Source organism: Daucus carota, chromosome 1 (genome assembly GCF_001625215.2).
Source record: "Daucus carota subsp. sativus chromosome 1, DH1 v3.0, whole genome shotgun sequence".
NCBI lineage: Eukaryota > Viridiplantae > Streptophyta > Magnoliopsida > Apiales > Apiaceae > Daucus > Daucus carota.
Genome location: NC_030381.2, coordinates 36,098,242 through 36,121,206, shown reverse-complemented (window position 1 = coordinate 36,121,206; position 22,965 = coordinate 36,098,242). Strand labels below are relative to the sequence as shown.

At 34.3% G+C, this 22,965-nt stretch overlaps 2 protein-coding genes across 2 annotated transcripts; both read left to right on the top strand.

The window, feature by feature from the left end:
- Nucleotides 1-429: 429 nt before the first annotated feature.
- On the top strand, nt 430-10,300 carry LOC108206981 (importin beta-like SAD2 homolog). Its single transcript, XM_017377440.2, has 21 exons — nt 430-671; nt 1,668-1,828; nt 1,911-2,081; nt 2,431-2,541; nt 2,661-2,738; nt 3,510-3,706; nt 3,814-3,874; nt 4,189-4,263; nt 4,452-4,529; nt 4,788-4,850; nt 4,934-5,017; nt 5,093-5,253; nt 5,348-5,387; nt 5,486-5,629; nt 5,813-5,932; nt 6,050-6,265; nt 6,647-6,817; nt 7,441-8,125; nt 8,711-8,910; nt 9,174-9,306; nt 9,889-10,300. Exons 1-21 carry the CDS (start codon nt 527-529, stop codon nt 10,044-10,046), a joined length of 3,252 nt encoding a protein of 1,083 aa, XP_017232929.1. The 5' UTR covers nt 430-526; the 3' UTR covers nt 10,047-10,300.
- A 386-nt stretch (nt 10,301-10,686) lies between these two features.
- On the top strand, nt 10,687-11,364 carry LOC108208367 (ubiquitin-ribosomal protein eS31 fusion protein-like). Its single transcript, XM_017378902.2, has one exon. The coding sequence runs from the start codon at nt 10,732-10,734 to the stop codon at nt 11,200-11,202; it is 471 nt and encodes a 156-aa protein (XP_017234391.1). The 5' UTR covers nt 10,687-10,731; the 3' UTR covers nt 11,203-11,364.
- Nucleotides 11,365-22,965: the final 11,601 nt, after the last annotated feature.

The window sequence follows — 22,965 nt, the reverse complement described above, 5'->3', positions numbered from 1 at the left end:
TAGTTCACAATGAGTACCAGTTCCAATTCATATTCATTATGTATTAATTATCCGGTACCAGTTTCTTTCCGTTATATTTTGACACACATATTGAAAATTGTATAAAATATAATTTCATAATATATTTTCAAAAAATGAAAAATAATGAAATAAAATTGTGTGAAAATCTGAGATCTCGGTATGATACATGTTTATCAATTAAAATAGTATAATTTTCATATTTTGACATATAATATTTTATAAATACCATTATATAATTATAAATCTTGAAAAATTGTATATATACCGTAAACAGAATATTATAATAATAACATATTTTATAATATTTTGATCGAAAAGCATACATTATACATTGTTTGCTGAGCATGAATAGTTTTTCTATTTTGACCAGTTTCCCGCGCTAAAACTAAAACGCACAACACAAACTACTTGACACTTGACACATCCCTCCAATTTATATACTTTACCTCCATTTTCAATCAACAACCAAAACTAGGGTTCAGCCGCAAATTTAAAATCAATTGACATGGAAATTCACAATCAAATCGCTGAGCTACTGAGCAACACTCTCAGCCCCGACGGCGCCGTCGTCCACGCCGCCACCGATGCCCTCGACCGCCTCTCTCAGCACCCCAGCTTCTCGTCTTCTCTCCTCTCTGTCGCTGCCTTCGGTAACTATATACACACAAATACACTCGCACATATTAATTACCTGTTTTATTTACTTAATTTTATATAGCTCCCACAATCAATGGTTAGCTATCAGCAGATTGAATTAGCTTTTTTAACTAGTGGAGTGAAGTTCATGTTTTGACTAGCTGATTAAAATAACAGTTGTTTACGTATTGTTTGTAAACAGCTGTTCAGTTAGCCTTTTGTATTTTAAATAGACACATGGTAAACCTGTGATTAAAAAAGCTCCTCCATTAGCTTTTTGAGTCCAAACAGCCATTTCAATCTGTTAACTACCAAACAATACTATTAAATGATCGGTTTTTCTAGTGTGTGCCCAGGAGCACATGCTAAGCGCGGAATATTATAAGTTTGAGAGATTTTGATTGGCTTTTATATCTTAATAATGATGGACCTCCTGCATATACAACAACCACACCAATCAAAATCTCCCAAACATATAAAATTCCGCGCTTAGCATGTGCCCATGGGAACACACTAGACAAACCCTTAAATGACTCACATGGTCAAACCTCTAATATGAACCAGACCACTAATTCTTCCCAGATCTTTAACTTCCAAATAGGGCCTATGTGTTTAATAGTATTCATCAATGAAATGGAGTTTATATATTTATTAGTTTATTGATTTTGGTTGATTTTAGTTTTATTGTGAATATTTTCCGAGTCTTGGTGTATTTCTAGTTTTGATAATGTAATAACTCTCACCGGTCTCGAAGGTCACCTACAAATTCTGGAAAACCTCGGGTTTACCACTATATTCATATACAGAATTTACCTCATAATCTTCAACCAAAAAATAATTATAGTCCAAAAATATGACATAAGGTTTACTAAGATACAAGTGAATTGAAGAGATATTGATAGGATTTAGAGTTTGTAAGTTATGACTGTTTGCAGTGAACACACGTTAGGTAATATGTAGTTACTAATGTAGCTGCAAATATTGTTGCTGAAGAGTTTGGATTTTTTTAGGCGGTGATGACAAAGGTCGAGCAATTGCAGCTGCTACATATCTTAAGAATTACATTAGGAAAAATATTGATACATCCAAAATGAGCAAAGAGTTTCGAGATGCATACATGCGAGCTTTGTTTCAAGTGGAGCCTGCAGTTCTGAAAGTTTTAGTTGAAGGGGTATGCGTTTTTGTGAATTACAATTTAACTGGAATTACTTAGCCTTCTATGCTTCTTCTCATTATATTCTTGTCTGGTGCAGTTTCGGGTGATTGTTGATGCTGAGTTTGTGAAGAATAATTCATGGCCCGAACTTATCCCTGAACTGCAATCAGTTATTCGCAATAGTAATCTGATTATTGAAGGCGGGAATACTGATTGGAAAACCATCAATGCCCTAACAGTTCTTCACTCTCTCATAAGACCATTTCAGGTACTTAATACATGCAAATGAACTATTCAGTGCCTCAATATCCTTAAAGATTCTATTATCTACTCTAACTTTGCATTAAATAAATACTAAGAACTTCCTTAAAGGTAAAAAACTGAGATATCATGTACCATATAAAGTATCGAAAGATGTAGGAAGTAATTATATTCACACTGGCTTCATGTTCATTCATTGACAACCTTTCTGCTATTACAGGGATCTAATATACGCAGTTAGCGTTTACACATTATTATCCTAGGCTATAGCTAAAGTTGAGATCTTGGGTAATAGTACGATAACAGATTATATTTTACGGGTTAAATTGTTTTTTACAACTGCTCTTTCTTGGCAGTACTTTTTGAATCCAAAAGTTGCAAGGGAGCCAGTTCCACCACAGCTAGAGCTTATTGCAGAAAAAATTCTTGTACCTCTGCTACCCGTTTTTCATCACTTTGTAGAGAAGGTGATGTCTTCATCTTACTTGATGTTCTTTCGCTATCTCTCTTAGTAAAGTTTCCCCTGATTTGCTTAGATTTCTCATCTCAGAGGAACGTGTTAACAGATTTGTGGTATCAATCTCAGGCTTTGAGCATTCAGTACGGAACAGTGGTGGAAAATGAGAAGATCCTTCTAATCATAAGCAAGTGCATATATTTTGCTGTAAGTTTTTGTTATTTCTTTCTGATTTTGTTCACAACAAATTTCCATTGATCCTTGACCTAGAAAAGGAAAGTAACGTTAATATATGTCAGACTAACTGCTTAGCAAATAGACACCAACCTTTAAAGAATCAACTCAAGGCTAATGAGCTAGAGAAAGAAGAAACAAACATTAACATGCAGATGGCAGCCTTTTGAAAGATTTAAGCTTGGGAAGAGTTCTTTGTGGTAGTTTAGGTGTCTGACTTTGATGATTTTGCTCATACTTCTTTAGAGTTTTGTTGAAATCGGCTAAAGGATTTTTACGCTTGCAACTTTCTATTATAAACACAATTTGCGGTGTGAAGCTTACTAAATTACTTGAAGTCTACTTTTGTTTCTTTTGGTCTGTATGCTAAAAAGCTCTGGTTTAATATCGGGTACTTTGTGTGCACATCAACTGCCACAGTGCCACCACTTCTTTTTCTTAATAAACCTGGTATGATGTGTACAGTTTAATTTTACTTCTAGTCAAAGAATTTTTCACGCTAAGAAAGAGGTAAAGCGCCATATTTCTTTTTAAAGGTTGATTTATTCGCTCTGTAGGATGCCTTTGATTTATTCATGAACTATATATGTTTATATGATGAGCCCCGTAACCTGTTTTTTTTCATTATGCCCTTATTACATGGTGTCACATCATGTTAATAGGCTACTATAGGAAACTACAATGCCTCTCTCTCTCTCTCTCTCTCTCGCATGCTTGGGATGTTAATTGCAGCCAGTTTTGTAGGTGAGATCACACATGCCATCTACTCTGGAATCTCTACTTCCTTCGCTTTGTAAGGACTTTTTTGTGATCTTAAATTCATTAAGATTTGACGGTGAGGAAATTTTGGAAGATGGATATTTGCTGAGGCTGAAGACAGGGAAGAGAAGTCTGCTTATTTTCTGTGCTTTAGTCACGCGACATAGGAAGTTTTCTGATAAGTAATGCATCCAAGCATAAAATTGAACTATCTACTTTAAGTATCCGTGTAGGAAACACCAGATATTTGCTTTAACTCTAATTACTGTTTACATTTCTTCAATCACAGGTTGATGCCAGACATTATAGAGTGTGTTTCAAATATAGTCAAGCAAAGTGTAAACATCAGTGTAAGTGCTTGCATGCATACTTTTATTACCCACTACTATCTATCTCAATTTATTAGATTACCTAAGCCACAGGAAAAATGCAAATACTATATATTTTCTATTTCCCTAATTACTTTTTGGACCACTGTTGTGATTTGCTGCCATTCTTAATATATATGTGGTTTTGTGTTCATTTGTTGTACAGTGGCACACTTGTTAGCCTTTTGATTGTTGTTCACTCAGATGATCCATAAAGTTTCATTTTGTTAAATGATAGTTCATATTTCTTATAACCTTTAGTGTGCATATTATATTTTTTAAATTTATCTGTGCAGAAACTGGACTTCCTCTCGGAAAGGATTGTTTCATTAGCATTTGATGTTATCTCACGTGTTCTAGAAACAGGGCCAGTAAGCTGATTTGATTCATATGTTTATTTTATTTATTTTTCCGGAAGGTCGCTAGTTTCATATGTTTTTTTTCCTCCTTCTAGACTTAATATTTAGGTACATCCTCTTGAATTGCTCGAAATGAGCACTAATTCCGAGTAACTCTTTTCTATATGATATATAGTTCACTATTGTTTCTTATGAAAAAGGGTTGGAGGCTGGTTTCACCCCACTTCTCATCTTTACTGAGCTCAGCAATCTTCCCAGCAGTGGTGATGAATGAGAAGGTATAACTATTGATGATCCTGATTCAGATAAGATATTTCGTTAGTCAATAAATGTTACTAGTACTTTCCAGCATAAATGTCAGCTTTAGTTGGATAAAATGGCGTCAGTTATTGGTTAGTGGTTTAAATTGTACTGAACTGAAGTCATCTCTATCTGCATATATTTGCATCGAGGGCTGCTTGCAATTCAAACTTCATAATAATCTCGCATTTCTCGACTGATGGATGTAACTAATTTGCTGTAATGTTCGTAATTAGGATATTGCAGAATGGGAAGAAGATCCTGATGAGTTCATCCGGAAGAATCTTCCATCTGATGTAGTATGTACATGGACTATGCTTCCTAACATTACCTTACAAATCATACATTCATATAAATTTACTTATTTAATTCAATGTTGCAGGGAGAAATTTCTGGATTTAGAGAGGACTTGTTCTCAGCAAGGAAAAGTGCCTTAAATTTGCTTGGTGTTATATCAATTTCAAAGGTTGGTCTCACTAATAATGATTCGTACACCAGCTATGCTTGTAGCTTCTTGTTGAATATTGCTTTATGTCTGCAGGGGCCTCCTGTCGCGGCTTCCGTTTTGTCTAAGCGTAAAAAAGGTGAAAAGAACAGGCAAAAGAACCGTAGCTCCATGGGGGAGTTGTTAGTAATGCCCTTTTTGTCAAAGTTTCCCATGCCCACTGATACTACTACATCTGCAACGAAGACTGTAAAAGAGTGAGTTCTGCATACACATTTTGTTGTATCTTTATCCCAAAATAAAAGTTTGCTATCTCATTTCATGTAATTAAGTTTTATATTATGTGTACAGTTACTGTGGTGTTCTTATGGCATATGGAAGCCTTGTGGATGTAAGTGGACTTCGCTTTATCTGTTTAGTGAATCTTCACTCTGAATTTCTAAATCACCGAATCTTGATTCACCTTTTTATCTCATTATGCACACTCAGTTTCTAGGAGAGCAGAAGCCAGGATATACAACGATTATTATTCGGAATAGGATTCTGCCATTGTACAAAAAATCTGCCTCTCATCCTTATTTGGTTGCCACTGCGAGCTGGGTGCTTGGAGAATTTTCTTCTTGTCTTCCGGAAGTGAGTGATTTTTTACTTGTTAGTTGTCTTAAACATATATGATCCAATTAAAATCTCTTAACACCTTGAGGTTTTAGGAGTATTGAGGTTTTTATTGCCCAGAGATGGGATTTTGGCCACTTGTGTAATAAAGTGTTGTTTAGAATTTAGATTCCTTGTGTGAGTACAATTTTTGCTTTCCAGGACATGAGTTCAGATGTCTATTCTTCACTGCTCAAAGCATTGGCATCGCCAAATGTGGGGGATATTTCATGTTATCCTGTGAGGGTGTCTGCTGCTGGCGCCATAGCTGAACTTGTTGAGGTATGGAGCGGTGTATGTGGTGTGTGACATGTGTCCAGAATATTGTTCTGTTGCATATGATTTAATTTTTATATTCTTTACTTTAATATCATTGCTCTTTACCTTCATTCTCATCAGAATGAGTACCTGCCACCTGAGTGGTTACCTGTTCTTCAAGTGATTGTTAGTCGGATTGGTGATGAAGATGAAGAAAGCTCTATTTTGTTTCAACTCCTTTCTACTTTGGTGGAGGCTGGAAGTGAGAGCGTTGCGCCTCATATCCCGGATATAGTTTCATTGGCGGTCGTAGCAATCTCGAAGTACATGGATACTAATCCAGGGCCGTGGTCTCAAGTATGTGCTATACCCTTTATGGATTTCTTTCTATCTTAAATCAGAAACTTTTTTTTAATTTAATCTTTCTGGAGGATTATGAATGGACAATCCGTCACTTGCAAAAATTCAGAATGACCTGCCAAGGTCGAAGTATTATTTTGGTAACACCAGTTTGTTTCAGTAGTATGTAGGAGTTTCTGAAGTGACCATTGCAGTGTTGCATCATACATTCATACCCCTCTCCATCTGCTTTAACATTTATTTCATGATCAAATGAAACTTTTAAATACTTCCATAGATAAAGTGACAATACCGATATAGATTTATGTTATGAATCCTGGTCTCTTGCTCCAGTGGTATAGCCCTCACTCTGTATATTAATTTTTTTGACTTGAACAGACTGTAGAACAGGGCTTTGCGGCGTTAGCTGTGATGGCTCAGTGTTGGGAGGCCTCTGAACCTGAGGAGCAGAGTGAAATAGGTAACATGTGGGGATCAGGCCGGACTACAATTGCTACAGCTTTCTCAGACCTTTTGCAGCAAGCTTGGCTAAGACCTGTGGAACAAGTGGTTAGTCCTTAACAACTTATGTATGATATGTTGTTGGTTTTGATTTTGTAATATGATTATTCCATAAAGAAATGAGGTGAATTGAACTGAATACACATGTAGTGCTTTATTTCTAATTTTCTACCATTGGTCCATAAAGATTTATATGAATTGGTTTTCCAATATCAACTGGACAGATGTTTTACTTTGGTTTAAATGCTATAATGCCACACTTACAATATGATAATATAATTGCCTTTTTCAAGCTGTAGAGCTTGAAACTGGAACACAGTACTTAATAAGCATTACCAATGCAGACCTACTTTTAGGAAACTCTAATGGCTTGGGAAGATATGCTTACGAAGTCCTGGGGTTGACGCTATTAAGGGATATTGTATAAGCATGCAGAGATAATATGTACTTATTGGACTATATTTTAATTTTACAAGAGCTAGGAGTATATTATATGGACAGCACAATTTGTTGCTAGCCTTCACCAGAAACTAGCCTAGGAAGTGCTAGATAGTAATGATTTTGCTGTCATTTCTACAATTTCTGGTTCTACTCATACCAGGGAAACTAATTTGTGATTGCCTTATATTCTTGACCATATACCAACTTAAATACTGTGGTATGCACTGCAGGATTGTGATATTGATCAATTGTCTCCTCCATCTTCGTGCATTGACGATATATCAGCATTGCTCACTTTCATTATGCAAGATGTCAATGAATGTGAATTAGCTATGAAGCTAAAAGTTCCAGAATTGATGCTAGTTTGGGCTTCTCTAATTTCTGACTGGCATGCATGGGAGGAAATGGAGGACTTATCAATTTTCACTTGCATCAAGGAAGTTGTTAATCTAAATAAAAAATTTACTCTTAAAAATTTCATTGTGGGGGATATACCATCTCCTCCAGCTCCACCCGTACCACGACTTTCTGTCATTGAAGGAATAAGTGCATTTATCAGTGAGGCCTTTTCACAGTATCCATCTGCAATATCCAGAGCTTCCGCATGTGTTCATGCACTATTGCATGTTCCAACATACTCATATGAATCAGAAAGTGTGAAGCAGTCACTAGTCAGGAATTTCAGTCATGCTGCATTTTCTCATTTCAGGGAAATCCAAACCAAGCCTTGTTCTTTGTGGCCACCATTGCTGCTTGCCATATCATCATGTTTTTTGTGCTATCCTGATATTGTAGTGGATATACTTGAGAAGAATGAGAATGATGGCTTTACAGTCTGGGCATCTGCTCTTGCATATGTCGCAAGCAGCAAATTCGAACCTGGTCTATCATCAGAGTCAGAAATTAAGTTGGCTGGTTAGTATTCTAAGACGTGTGAAATTTATAATTATTTTAAGCTTTAACAGTGTATAAGCTATGAAGTAGTTAATATTTCTAGGTAGTCCAGAATTAATCAGTTCGTTTTTTTTTTGTGAAGGTAATCAGTCAAGTTTAGGGTAGCTATTATTCCCAGATATATTTGTTTCTCAGACAAAGAGTTTTCTTCATATGCAGTGGACATGATCCATTTAGAAGAAATTATAAGTGGTTATGACTGCTTAAATTCCACAATGGTCACAATATATTTAGGCAACACTTGCATAATCCGACTGGGCGAGTCCTGTGGTTATAATTAGGTTACCCCTCATCTTTGTGTATGGGCGGAATCATGATTTGGCATCTGATTCCAATATTTCTGAATTACGTGTGATGTATAAGCATGTATGCTGCTAGTTTTTTTTTTCCTTTGCTAAATATTATCTACCAGTTCTAACTTTACTACCACCTCTATTCTGTCTGGTCTTTGCAGATTCATTATATAGTAAATTTAAAGCTCCTATAAAACGATCCATAGTTAGATTAACAAGGACATCACATATTTTCTTTGTAAATGAATTTCAGTACTAGCCTTGGGAAAACTAGTTGAACAGCTGCTGAGCGTCAGACACCAAGGTGGTGGTCTGCTAGGGGATTGCTTTGTTGCGCTAATAGAGGCGTCTCTTAGATTAAAAGTGGTGCAGGATGAAGATGAAGAAGAGGATGAAAATGTTGAGACTGGAGATGAAGATGACGACGAGGACTCAGAAGTTGACAGTGATGAGGTTCAGTTACCTAACTTCCATTTTTTCACTACCTTTTCCTTTTTATGAAAATGATCAGTTCCATCCTCATGCATCTCATCCCAATTATCATTTGATGTTTGCTGAGAACTTCATTATGAGTGTATTTCAGCCTTATCTACCAAACTAATTGGGAAGAATCTCAAAATATTTCGAAAATTTAATGCTACTTGTATTAGTACCAAACTGGTGTTGTTTTAATCAAAGTTTAGGCTTAAGCTATTTCTCAATTATTATTTTCTTAGGAATCTGAGGATGAACGTGAAGAAACGGAAGAGGAATTTCTTGAAAGGTGTGCTGAAGCTGCTGCTGAGTTGGAAGATGAAACTCTCTTGGAGGAAGGGGATGTGGAAGATCACGAGCTAGAGATTGAACTAGGTATATGCACTTACCCCTATACCTGATGAAAATATCATAACGGATATTATTATGAGAAGTATTCTAGATTGTTGGGCTGATAATTTAATGATGCTTTCAATTTCTGAAGTTCTCTGTCATCAGGTCGTAGGATATACTTAAAAATATTTAAAACATTCTTGCGAGTCATACTGTCAACGTCATTTAATGTCAGAACTTCATATAGACTTACTTATAGATACGAAGGCTGTAATGGTAAGGTTATTGCTAATAGTCAGTGAACAAGGTGATCTGGATGATTATTAGAGTTGGGAAAATGCATTTAGTATTTGACATTGTGTAATGGCTCACATTCAGTTCACAATTTTAGATACATGCGTAGTAATTTAAAAATATGTTTTGTTACTTGTGAGTATTAACTTAATTAATCTGGAATTCCACACTTATCAAGCTAATAATGTTTGTCTGATATTTTCACGTGATATTAGAGCAAAATATATGAAGCTAAACAAAAATGCGAAGCATACACTCCCCAAACAAATCCAAGAATTCATCGCTGTCCAATTAATTATCTAGTGGAATTAATATTACTCTGTTTGATAGGTATTCTGGAAGACATTGATCCAGACACTATAATGAAGTCTCTGGTACACAGACACCACCAAGTTCTAGCATCAGTGTCACTGTCTCAGGAGCTCATAACGAGTTTCCTAGCTGCTTTTCCAGATTTTCAGTCATACCTACAGCAGCCTCTGCAATAAATTTACTATTCTAAAATTACTGGGCATAGTTATATAATTTATTAGATGTGTGCAAAATATGATGCATATGTTATATAAAAACTACTACTATTCTTTTCAATAGCAAGATCTGAGGAAGTTGGTTTGCTATCAATTTGGGTAACCCCTGTGTACATGCTTTAGTTTTCTTCTATTGATATTTGATTTTGTAAGATGATGAATACAGATGCTATATATCTATATGATTTTAGATTTTTATGATTAAAAATTAGAAAGGGAAATAGAGATAAATACGAATTCTTCTTTTCTATAAATTGAAAAACAGTTTCTATTTTGAATATGTTATTAATTTTTAAAAAAAAATAATTTAGATAATTTCAAATTTCTATATTTAAAAAATCAGGACATTAGACTATTGGAGAGGAAATTAAAGACGAATTTGAATTCTCCTTTTGTAAAAATCTTTTTAATTTTGTATAAGTTATTTTTTTTTGAAGAAATTTTGTATAAGTTATTGATTATTGTTTTTCTAATGATTGATTCTTTTAAAAAAAATTAATTATAAATTCCTGGGATGTTGAGTATGCTCATGTCTGGGCCTGTGAAACACACAGCAAAGCCCAAACTAAACCCTCTCCACCCTATAAAACACAAACAAGCCGCCCCAAACCCTAGCCCCCTTTGCTAATCGCCTCACTCCCCCACAATGCAGATCTTCGTAAAAACCCTCACCGGCAAAACCATCACCCTGGAGGTGGAATCCTCCGACACCATCGACAATGTCAAAGCCAAAATCCAAGACAAAGAAGGCATCCCTCCCGACCAGCAACGCCTCATCTTCGCCGGAAAACAGCTCGAGGACGGCAGAACCCTAGCCGACTACAACATCCAGAAGGAATCCACTCTCCACCTCGTCCTCCGCCTCCGCGGCGGCGGCAAGAAACGCAAGAAGAAGACCTACACCAAGCCTAAGAAGATCAAGCACAAGCATAAGAAAGTCAAGCTCGCCGTGCTTCAGTTCTATAAGGTGGATGAGAGTGGGAAGGTGCAGAGGTTGAGGAAGGAGTGTCCTAATGCTGAGTGTGGGGCCGGCACGTTCATGGCGAATCATTTTGATCGCCATTATTGCGGCAAGTGTGGCCTTACTTATGTTTATCAGAAAGCCGGTGGTGATTAGTCGAGTAATTAACTAATCGTTATTGTTTGTTTACTCATTTCATTACGAGAATTCGGTTAGAATATGTTTTGAATTGTGTTATGTCATGACTCTTTAAAATAATTCGGTTGCGGTTTAGAATTATTACTTTACATATGAAAAGGATTTGCCTTGGTTTGATAACTATCTGCTGAAACTTGGAGTATGTTACGGTTGCTATTGTTATGATTTATTTATCATTGTGAATTTGTGATAGATATAGAGGTCATTTGCTCCTATTTAACTAGGAATATCTGGAGTTTGTTAGTTTGATCCCGTAGGCCGTAGCAATGGGAACCTATATGTGTTTACTGTTTTCGAAGACTAATGTCCACTGTGAAATAGTTCTGTATGTGTTTGATTTGTTATGGTAGATACAGTCATACAAAGATTAGCTGCTGTTGGAATTTGAAATTGTTATGTGTATATGGATGTTTACCTTTTAGTTTGATGTACTAGGACTATAGGATTTTTATGCCTCATCTGAACTGTCATTTATGTAGCTTGAGGTATTGTTCATAGTTTTTATTTGTCATTTATGTAGCTTGAGGTATTGTTCATAGTTTTTATTGGACTTGAGGTGATGTTTCGAGTTGCTAATTATGATCATATGACATTAGTGATTGATTTTGGGTGAAGTGGTTTTGCTAAAGCTACAGAGTAGCTGCTCTTTGTTGATTTGTGAGTAGAGATGTTGCTTTTAGTTTTATATGGTACGAGTGATCACTTTGTTTTCCTGAGTTGGATATCTGTAGGTCTGTCTATACATGATCATTTTGTTATGCGTCTTGTTCATTTTCTATGTTTAATAGAGTTGGTTTTATTGTCGAGTTTAGCTTTCACTGCCTTAATTTCCAAATACTTGGTTACCTTTTGGATTGGAGTAGCCTTGTATGTTTGGAACTAAGGGCTTAATTTCCTGGGTCGTCCAGAAATTATCTCATTAAGTTAAGACTATTTGATAGAATTTTATTTGGACTGGATGACAATTGACAACAAAAAACTTCTGAATGACCCATTCTATATTTGCTCGCTAAATCGTCCAGTGTTGCTTTTGTACCTAGGCTGCTACATTAGTATGTGAATTTTGGAACTTAACACATCCAATGAAATCAGACATATCCAACCACAAGCAATAGTAGACGCTTTTGAACAACAAAACTTCTTTGATAAACTCATCGAGTGCAATTGAGTTTTCTAGTTATTTGATCAACTTGATAAGTAACATACGTTTATATATTACAGTAAAATTCGAATTAAATAAAAATTGATAAATTAATGTTTAGATTACATATTTTTGGTCCAAATATTATAGTGAAAGTATATATTTAATCTTGTTTAGTTAATAATATTGATAAATCAATGAAATTTACCGTCCATATTTTTTTTAAGTATAGTGGTTTTATTGTATCTTATAATTTATTACTCTCCAAACTAAGCTGAAAATGGGACTGCTCGTGCTCAACAATACTATATTTTCATTTAGTATTCCAAAAACTGAATTTGGAATTTAAACAATTTTTTGTTTAAAAGTGTAATAGGTCTTCTTTTTTTAGACATAAGAGATTATTTTATTAAACCGAAGCATCACTACTATAGTCTCCGAAATAAGAGTGAGAGGAGACATGAAATCATTGCGGCAATTGAGAGAATAAGATGGGGGTCAAATTTCTCGCATGCGTATGTCTAAGGACAGGTTGAACAATACTCAGCCTCCTGTTCATTCAACGGCGAGCGTTTTTGCTTTCTAATAAAATAGAAAGATCCTACGCCTAGCTTTAAGAATAGCACGACATTCCTCAAAGATATGACCAACTTCTAGTCTGTAATCCGCAGCTTTGCATATTGCATTGACTGTGGTGAGGCAGTGGCGGATCTGACTATGAAGTTAAGGGGGGTCAATTTTTTGTAAAAAAAATTAAAAGGGGTCACAAAAAAATTAAGGGGGGTCAATTTCAATTTTACAACCTAAAAATATGTATAATGTTAAAAAAAATAAAATTTAAGGGGGGTCAGTTGCCCCCTCTTAAGATCCGCCTCTGGTGAGGGAATCAGTTTCAAATGAGATTTTCATGTATGGTAAAGTGAGTAACCAAGACAAGGCTTCACAAACTCCCATTGCCTCAGCTTCAAGCACCAGGGTAAACTCTCCCTCTACAGGAGCAACCCACCCCTTATTTGCAGCTTGGTCTGTATCCTCAGTATCCACCTGTGTACTTCGTTGCTTCTTTCTCACCTCACATCATCTAGAGACCTGTTTTTGTTGGACCGCGCAACACCCGTTAACTCCGCATTAGTATTATATTGTCCGCTCTGAACCGTGGCCAAGCCCGCACGAATTTGTTTTCGGGCTTCTCCCAAAAGGCCTTATACTAATGGAGTTCTTTGAGTGCTTATATTTAAGACAAATCTTCTTTATATTTTCGATATGGGACTTGAGTTGACACCCACTCAACAGTTTTTTACTCCAATCCATTGCTAAGGGTGGTGCAGAGGCGTCTTCAGGGGGAGTCTCTCCGGTTATTTGCCTAGGGCCTCCATCGATAAAGGGGCCTCCAATATACATACATACACAGTAGTATTAATATTTATAATTATTAGTTATTAATTATACTAGCCTTTAACCCGTGCGAGCACGGGCGGTTATAGAAGTCGTAATGTATTATAATTAATTTAAATTTTAATATCATCTTATTAGTATTTTAGTATTAATGAATTAGATTTTAACCAGATTATATTTACCAACTGATTAAATTTTTTGGACGACTACAAATTATACCGATATCGGTTTATTATAATATAGTATATAAATAATATATAAGTTATATTTAAAAGAATAATGGTGGAGTTTTTTTTATCTTGTATTACATCACAAGTGTTTGTAATTTGAACGGTATAAAACTCTTTAATATTGTAAGAGTAAGAAAAGTCTACATGTAACCTACTTGTAGTTATAAAGGAGATGACCAAACCAACATTTTGTACGACTACAAATTAAACCTATGTTGGATTATTATAGATAGTATAGATTCAATAAAATTATTAAAATAATATCTATTCTTCTCCCCTATACACCAGTTTAGGAATATGGACACTCAAAAGCAAGATAAATAATAACTTCTTAGCTTTAACTTGAACTATTTTTATGCTTTGTTTCTTATTTAAGAATTATTTTTACTACTGCAAATTTTTCATGTGATTTTAGTTCATCAAATTTTAGATTTTGGTTCAAAAATACGATGGCCTCCCAAATCCTGGAGACGGCCTTGGGGTGGTGTAAGCCTCTTATTGTCCCAAACTTTCGTGTTATGAGCATTCCAGATGCCCCATAGGCCAGTGGCAATACTAATGACTTCGTCGCTGTCCCCGGTGCTCAACTTCTGCAGCAACTAATCAGACCCGTATTTAACAGTGCACATACCAAAACTGCATCCTAGATGATGCGCTTGATGCAAATTCACAGTCAGAAAAAGATGTGAAGAATATGTTCAGCATTCGTATTGCAGGAAGGGCATAGTATGGTGACATTCACTGATTCACTCCCTTACCTCGCAGCAGATTTGTTACTGGCACATTATTTCGGCAAAACCGCCACAAATTCCTAACTCTTTTTTTTTGAGTTTTTTAAATTCTCTTACATAATAATACTACCCAATTCTTTTAATTACAGAATTTCCCTTAATTTGATAAAGAAACTTACGTTGAGGTTACTTTTTAATGAATTTTCGGAAAAAGATATTTGGAATTTGCCTAATTTAACGACTCTACACTGGGATTTAACGGGTTTAGAGCCTGATCATAGGCTTATCGTGCCGGAATCTTATTTGACATGCTTGCCTTCTTTACGGAAGTTAGTGCCTGATGGTTTGCAGTTACCGGATTCTGTTAGTTTCCCTGCTTTAACAACTCTTTATCTTAAAAATTACACATTTTCTCGAAAAGTTTGGGATTTCCCGGCTTTATCAACTCTTAAAATAGATAGTGTACCGTTCCATAATCATAAGTTCTTCTGTTCACTTGTCAATCTACGTAATCTCATTTTGTTTATCTGGAAAACTACAGATGCAGATTGATTGGTAAATTGTCCCCAATTGGAAAACTACAGCGTATGTGAATATTAAATTACCGGATAGCAGTGGGAATGATATTATGCCATTACCAAATGAGTTGAGAAGATATTGCACTCAGGTTATTCACATGTTTCCAGGACTGAGTGGCGCTACGATTCTTACTCAGGACTTGGAAACTATTGAGGTAACAGCATAATTAATTCATATTGATGTTATAATCAATAGTTTGTTTTGTCTTTATCGGAAAATACTGTATAATATTTGTTTTTAATTTGTATAGTTTAGTGTTTCATGGAGCTGATACTCCTACACAGTATACACGTTGATCTGAATTTTCTCGGACGACTTGAAGACATTATAATGTGGATGCTTGTTGAAGTTTTCAATTTTCCCAAGAAGAAATGACAATGCACTTTGTTTAGCTTCTCCAGTATCAATTATAAGTACAAAATTAGATACTTCAGGAAGAAAACCAAGCCTTCTTTTTCAAGTGCATGTTAAAATTTAGACCTAGCTAGTTGCAGCTCAATTTCATATATATATATATATATATATATATATATATATGAATCACTATTGTATGTTATATTCTAGGCACTTTCTGCTGTTTCAATCTTTCTCGTCCGGTTTCCTTCTCCATTCTATAATTTGAAGTAGGTGAAGGTACCATTGGGATGTAAAGAAACAGTTATATCCACTAATTACCTCAAACGCTACCTACTTGATCGCTCTCCAGAAGCCACCATAGTCACTATATTGCCTCGGGTACTTAAGAACCCCTTTTAACTTTCGAGTAATTGCTGCATTCTTGTTTCAATTTTGTAAGCAGATACTCCGCATGTTGTTTTCTGTGATATTTAACAATCACGAGTCTGTGACATCTAACAATCATGAGTCACATTTATAGCTGGTGTATGCAAGTCTCCTACATAATCAATCAAGACAGAGTCAGTGGCGGAACCAGAGGGGGCTAGGGGATGCTAGAGCCCCCCTAACCTCAAAAATACAGTGTATATTTTTTTTTTGCCCCCGCTAAATTTGTGATGTCAATTTAATTTTATTAGCCCCACTGAATTATAAATGTCTACACTCAGAGCAACTAGATCATGCAAACTGTATGATGCATGCTGAGTACTTTGTACATTAGAAAAATAATATAAAATATAGTTAAGAGGGAAAGTGTGCTCCTCATTGTTGAGGAGGCAAATAGAGCTCCTAAGTTCTTGAAGAGTTGCTAGGAGCTTGTTGGAGCTCATTTCATCTCCATATGCAAACTGTATGATGCATGCTGAGTACTTTGTACATTAGAAATATAATATAAAATATGTTGAGTTCATTTCTCTTTACTAGAGTTGAAGTTGTTGCCAAATCAGTTACACAATTTTATCTATGATGTAAGAGCGGAGATTAATCTGGATTTCAAAATATAGGTAATCTTTCCTATATTTTGAAGTCCAGATTAATCTCCTAACTTTTAGTCCTGGTTCCGCCACTGAGTTACATTATATTAGCTCACATCTACATTATGTACTAGGGGATCATTTGTTAACATGGGGCACTGAATTAGCTGATACATGAACCATTCATCACCAGAATTCTGCTGGACGACCCGATCTTCAAATTGCGCCGGATGGCCATGGGTCAAAAACAGTACATACTTTCTAATACTCCCTTTATAATTCTAATATATATTTATTATGATCGTATTATATAACTTTAATTTTTTTTAAATATAAATAATATATTTATGTATAGTATAAATTTGGATGAAAATATAAACATGAATCGAAACTTTATATTATTTGTAAATATTAATTAATATCGGAATTGTGAAATGTTCAAACTGATTTTATGAATTTTATAATTAATAGTATATTTTATGTAAATATAGTTTATAGTCTTTATTTTGCATACCTGCAAAATATTTTGGTTATATTATATATTTGTCAAGAAATTTTACTGATCCAAAAATTTACTCCTTCAAAAATTTTACTACTTCATAAATTTGACTTAGATTTAACAAATAACATGTGATTTAACAATCTAAATTGTTATTCACTTGATAATGTTTCTTCTATTAAATTATATATACCATGTGATTAAATAATCTATATACGCATTTAAATTCAATTAGAACTTTCACATTAAATTTTATATGTTCCTTCCACTACAACAATTCTCGGTATTCACGACGGAAATTTTCATCCATAATATGTTAGACAGAAGAAGATTAATAATGCTTAGTTTAAGACATTGAGACTCATGTTTAAGATCACGTGCACACACTCTTATGTATGATATATATGTGGGTGTATATATGTATGTATGTGTGTATATATATACATGTGGGGCGGGGAACATCGTGGGGATTAGACATATACCATATTTGTCGGGCGAAAATTTACACATTATCACTATCTCATTCCTATTTACGATGAGCTGGGCGGATTCCCCATTTCTCCCATCTCATTTGAACCCCAATTCTCGGAGTTGATTCTTAAATATGGGATATGATTTACAATAATGATTCAAATTTTAAACACACAACAACTCTCTATAATGTAAATGATATATGAGTGTTTGGTTAAGGTTGGCTATATAGATGGAAATGACGATTTTTGTGGGATTTGTTGGATTACACATATTGGCAATAATCATATATATATATATATATATATATATATATATATATATATATATATATATATATTACACACATACAAATTAACATATTTTTTGGTGGATACAGGTATATACATCCAAATCTAATTCAAATAGACTCACTATTATTGTTGAATTTGTTAACTTGTAGCCGAGGTGTGGTTGACCGTCAAACAAATAAATTTTTACTGATAACTATAAGATTTAAAGTAATCAATAAAGCTATCAGAGCTATCTATGTAAAACATAAAAGTGTCGATCACCTGAACATTATGGTGAAATTTATCCTTTTTTGCACATTTTTCACATTAAAAAATGTATAGATACAAGAGACCGCACACTGAATATTTGCAAATGGCAACATAATAGTATCACCGAGTGTTTCAACCACAAAAAATTTCATTCTTCATATCTTGAAATAACTGAAAACCCAAAATTTATTAGCAAAATTCAAATAAAGAAAACAAATCCATAATAGATCCAGTACAAATAAACAATAATATCCATTTAATAAATTTCATCTCTTTTCAAACAACAAAACCAAAGAAACAAGAACATATTAATATATGTAATTGAAAAATAAAAGACATGCTATTATGACCGGGACAATTACAGGTATTATAAATTGATTCCGAAAAGATCCAGTGTGAAATTATGAAATAAATTAAACTTATTACTACAATACTCATTTTTTAATTATATATAAGATATTATTACATGTCCGAGCTTGAACAAAATATTAAGAGTAATTATTGATATTATTAGTTTCAAATAATAGACATAAAATTAAAATATATTAGGGAAATCTACAAAACTACCTACCTTTTCTTTAATTATTTACAAAAATACTACCTTCCAGAATTATTTTTAAAAATACCTTTTCATAAAATTGTTTTTTCAAAAATACTGTTTGCAACTTTTGCAACCTCATTTGCAACTAGCCAGCCGTGTTGCAACCTCTTTTGCAACTTCATCTGCAACTGAATTTCTGATTTCAAGTTCCAGTTTTCAAATGTCGTTTTCGACCTCATTTTCAGAATCGATATATATATATATATATATCGATTCCGAAAATGAGGTCGAAAACGACATTTGAAAACTGGAACTTGAAATCAGGATTTGTAATTGCATATATGGTTGCATATGGTTGTATTCAGTTGCATATGGTTGCATTCAGTTGATTCTATTGTAATCTAATGGCCCCGCCAGGGGCACACCATACATCTGTTGTTACTTACAGTTTTCAGTTGCATTTAGTTGCACTGAGGTTGCAAAAGTTGCAACTGCAGTTGCAACCTCATTTGCAACTTTTGCAACCTCATTTGCAACTTACAGTTTTCAGTTGAACTAGTTGCAATTGCAGTTGCAACAGTTGCAACAGTTGCAACTTTCCATTTTTATTTGCAACTTTTGCAACCTCATTTGCAACTTTTGCAACCTCATTTGCAACTTTTACGGCTGCGCCGCCCAAGGTTGCAACAGTTGCAACTTTCCATTTTTATTTGCAACTTTTGCAACCTCATTTGCAACTTTTACGGCTGCGCCGCCCAAGGTTGCAACAGTTGCAACAGTTGCAACTTTCCATTTTTATTTGCAACTTTTGCAACCTCATTTGCAACTTTTGCAACCTCATTTGCAACTTTTACGGCTGCGCCGCCCAAGGTTGCAAATGAGGTTGCAAAAGTTGCAAATCGTATTTTTGAAAAAAAAAATTTATGAAAAGGTATTTTTAAAAACAATGAAAAAGATGGTAGTATTTTTAAAAAAATGATTTTACAGATGGGTATTTTTAAAAAGATCCCAATATATTAACATATTTTATTTAAATTTATAATTTATCATTTATAATATATACATATATAGGGGCTTACTCCACTAGAAACTAAATTAGCCTAGAAACTAGTATCGGACCATTTTTTATCACTATTTTTAACTGCAAATATCACTCATTTGTACATCACAAATCACTATTTCCTATACAAGAAATCTCAGAAAATATAGATATGTAAATATACATGTATACAACATATATCATCATCATCTTCACTCATACCACATTGATGAACCTCCGGGCATCATTATTAACCCATTCCACTGCTACCGTGGTCACCTATACCCACGATTGACCTACCACCGCTTTCACCATAACTTGCCATTACTAATGATTATTTACCACCACCACACACCTCATCTCATCATTTTTTTACCATCATAGACCTCCTACATCTATAATTGATCATCAATAATCGATAACCACTAGCAAACATAAGTAAATTCTCTCAATTATCAATAATAAAAATTGCTAATTTAACTGCATAAAATAGTGATAAATATCGTATAAACGAGTGATATTAGCAGTTATAAACAGTGATCATGGGAGTGGTTTCTAGTTTCTAGAATAACATTAGTTTCTATTTGATCACTTGCCTATATAGATATACATAGCTACCTAATTTGATTAAGTAATCTAATAGTTATAATGCGTTATACCATACTCATATTACAAATTAATCATCAAATCTGTGTACTTTTTATTTTAATAATATAATATAATTATATATAAATATTCAAAATGTAATGAATAAAAGTATAAACTAAGGATGATGTTTAATTAAAAATTTTCATATTTTTTTATTCATGAAATTAACGTACTTTAAGAAATGTAGTCAAGATATATTTCTGATTTAAAAATTATATTAAAATATTAAGATATTAAATTAAAATTTGAAATTATTCTAAAATATTTAATGATATTGAATCAAGATTTTAAAATGTAAATGAAAATTCAGTAATAATCGAATATTATTATTTGAAATTCTTTGAATATATTAAATTCAAAAATGAGATTTTTCTTAAAAACTTATAAATTTCATGAGTCGGGATATTATTTTATGTTTTAAAAACATGCTCGGAATCTATAACATTTAAAAAAAGAAAAAACATTTCACCTCAACTTAGGTGGTAACATAAAATCAAGATGACTGCTGTGTGAATTTCATCTCAACTTCGGTACACAATGGAGCAGGCAGATAAGCGGAAGATTGCAAGATTATCAGAAGAACCACAAGGGGGTGAAGACAGAATCAGCTGGTTAAGCACCGAGTTAATTCATGAAATTCTCTCATTTGTTCATGCAAGATCGGCTGTTCAGACCAGCGTTCTCTCCAAACGATGGAAGCTTGTCTGGACTACTCTTCCGTATGTCAATTTCACTAATCACATCTTTCCCGGATTGCATAATCTTGAAACTCGAAGTCGCTTTATTTCCAATTTTTTCATGCGGCGAAACAATCTATTATCTGATTTGCTTAAAGTGAATTTCGAATTTGATAACCTTTTTTTGACGTGTGTGTCTGAAGCTATGTTGAACAATGCTCGGGAGGTAAAATTTGAAATTTTGCCCTCAGGTTTTAAACTTGATTCTTATATATACTTTATGATCTCTCCTTTCTTACATAAACTCACATTAAGGCCAATTCAAGGTGAACTTTCCCAAACTCACTGTTGGAATTTACCTGCTTTAACAACTCTACATTTGGCTGCTCAGCCCGATCATAGAATCCTCTTGCCTGAATGGTATTTGTCATGCTTGCCTGCTTTACGCACATTGGTACTCGAGGGTTTTCAGTTACCGGATCCTATTAGTTTACCTGCTTTAACAACTCTTCACCTCACAAATTGCCTATTGCCTCAAAATATTTGGGATTTTCCGGCTTTATTAACTCTAAAGCTCGATGATGTGTCCTTTCCTGAATCTAGGTTCTTCTCTGCGCTTGTCAATCTGAAAAATCTTATCTTGTTTTTCCGGGGAAACATAACTAAAGAATGCTTGATATCTTGTCCCCAATTGGAAAACCTTGAAATCAAAACCCCTGTGAGAACCGCCACTTATCATTCTGGCAATATCATTGTTTTGGCGCACCATATCCGCAATTTTACTTCTGTTGGTTTCTTTCCTATCATGTTCGGAGTGTCTGAGTTGGAGAATGTGAATATAAAACTACGGGGTAGCAATGGGGATGAGCCTCTTGCATCATTGGAGGATTTCAAGCTTTATTTTAGGCGGGTTGTTTATATGTCTCCAGGCCTAAGCAATGCTAAGATTCTTACCCTAGACTCAGCGACTGTTCAGGTAACTTTATATTTCACTTTTCAATATGACTACTATCAGTCATTATAAATTTATCACCTTTTCTGACTGAAGATGCTATATAGTTATTGATAACAGTCGTTAAATTAGTTAACATTTGTTAAATTAGTGTTTAGGCATTAGTAGCGTTGGCTAAATTGTTAACAGTATATGCACTTCATCATTTAGCTTCTGCAGCCAGTATACTGCAGAAGGCGAACTCATGGTGAAACAACCATAAAGTCTTGTTTAATTCTAGATTTAAATTGCAACTTAGTTCCATATCTTAATCAATTTTTGGGGGTCTTTTTTTAGGCACTTTCCGCTGTTTCAAAACTTCTTGTCCAGGTTCCTTCTCCATTCTATCAGTTGAAGCATGTGAAGGTACCACAGGAACATAAAGATTCAAGTATATCCGCTGACCTCAAACGCTACTTGCTTGGTCGCTCTCCAGAAGCCACCATAGTCACTAAATTGCCTCAGGTAGTTAAGCATCCCTTTAACTTTTCGAGTGATTGCAGTATTTCTTGTTTTAATTTTGTAAGCAGATACTGTGCATGTTGTGTTTTGTGACATCTTATAATCATGAGTCTGCCACATTTAACAATTATATCTAGTGTATGGAAGTCTACTCCATAATCAATCAAGACGGAGTTCCCATTATATTAGCTAACATGTTTACGGAAATTGTGGTTTCTTTACTAGCATTATTGCAGCAAGAAAATGCTTTACACCGCTGATCTGATAGTGTGCATTTTGTGTTCTGAGACATCTAGAGAAATCACTGTTCCATAAGATTAATGATCAGTGACTAAGTTATTCACTCGATAGTTTCTTCTATCAAATTATGTCATGTGATTTAACAATCTATGTTGTTATTCACTT

Excerpts from the sequence above, each read along its gene's own strand:
- LOC108206981 (XM_017377440.2), top strand. The coding sequence starts at position 527 with ATGGAAATTCACAATCAAATCGCTGAGCTACTGAGCAACACTCTCAGC. Across the intron at positions 4,264-4,451 it reads GTGTTCTAGAAACAGGGCCA|GGTTGGAGGCTGGTTTCACC; the intron begins GTAAGCTGATTT and ends CTTATGAAAAAG. Across the intron at positions 8,911-9,173 it reads CAGAAGTTGACAGTGATGAG|GAATCTGAGGATGAACGTGA; the intron begins GTTCAGTTACCT and ends TTATTTTCTTAG.
- LOC108208367 (XM_017378902.2), top strand. The coding sequence starts at position 10,732 with ATGCAGATCTTCGTAAAAACCCTCACCGGCAAAACCATCACCCTGGAG.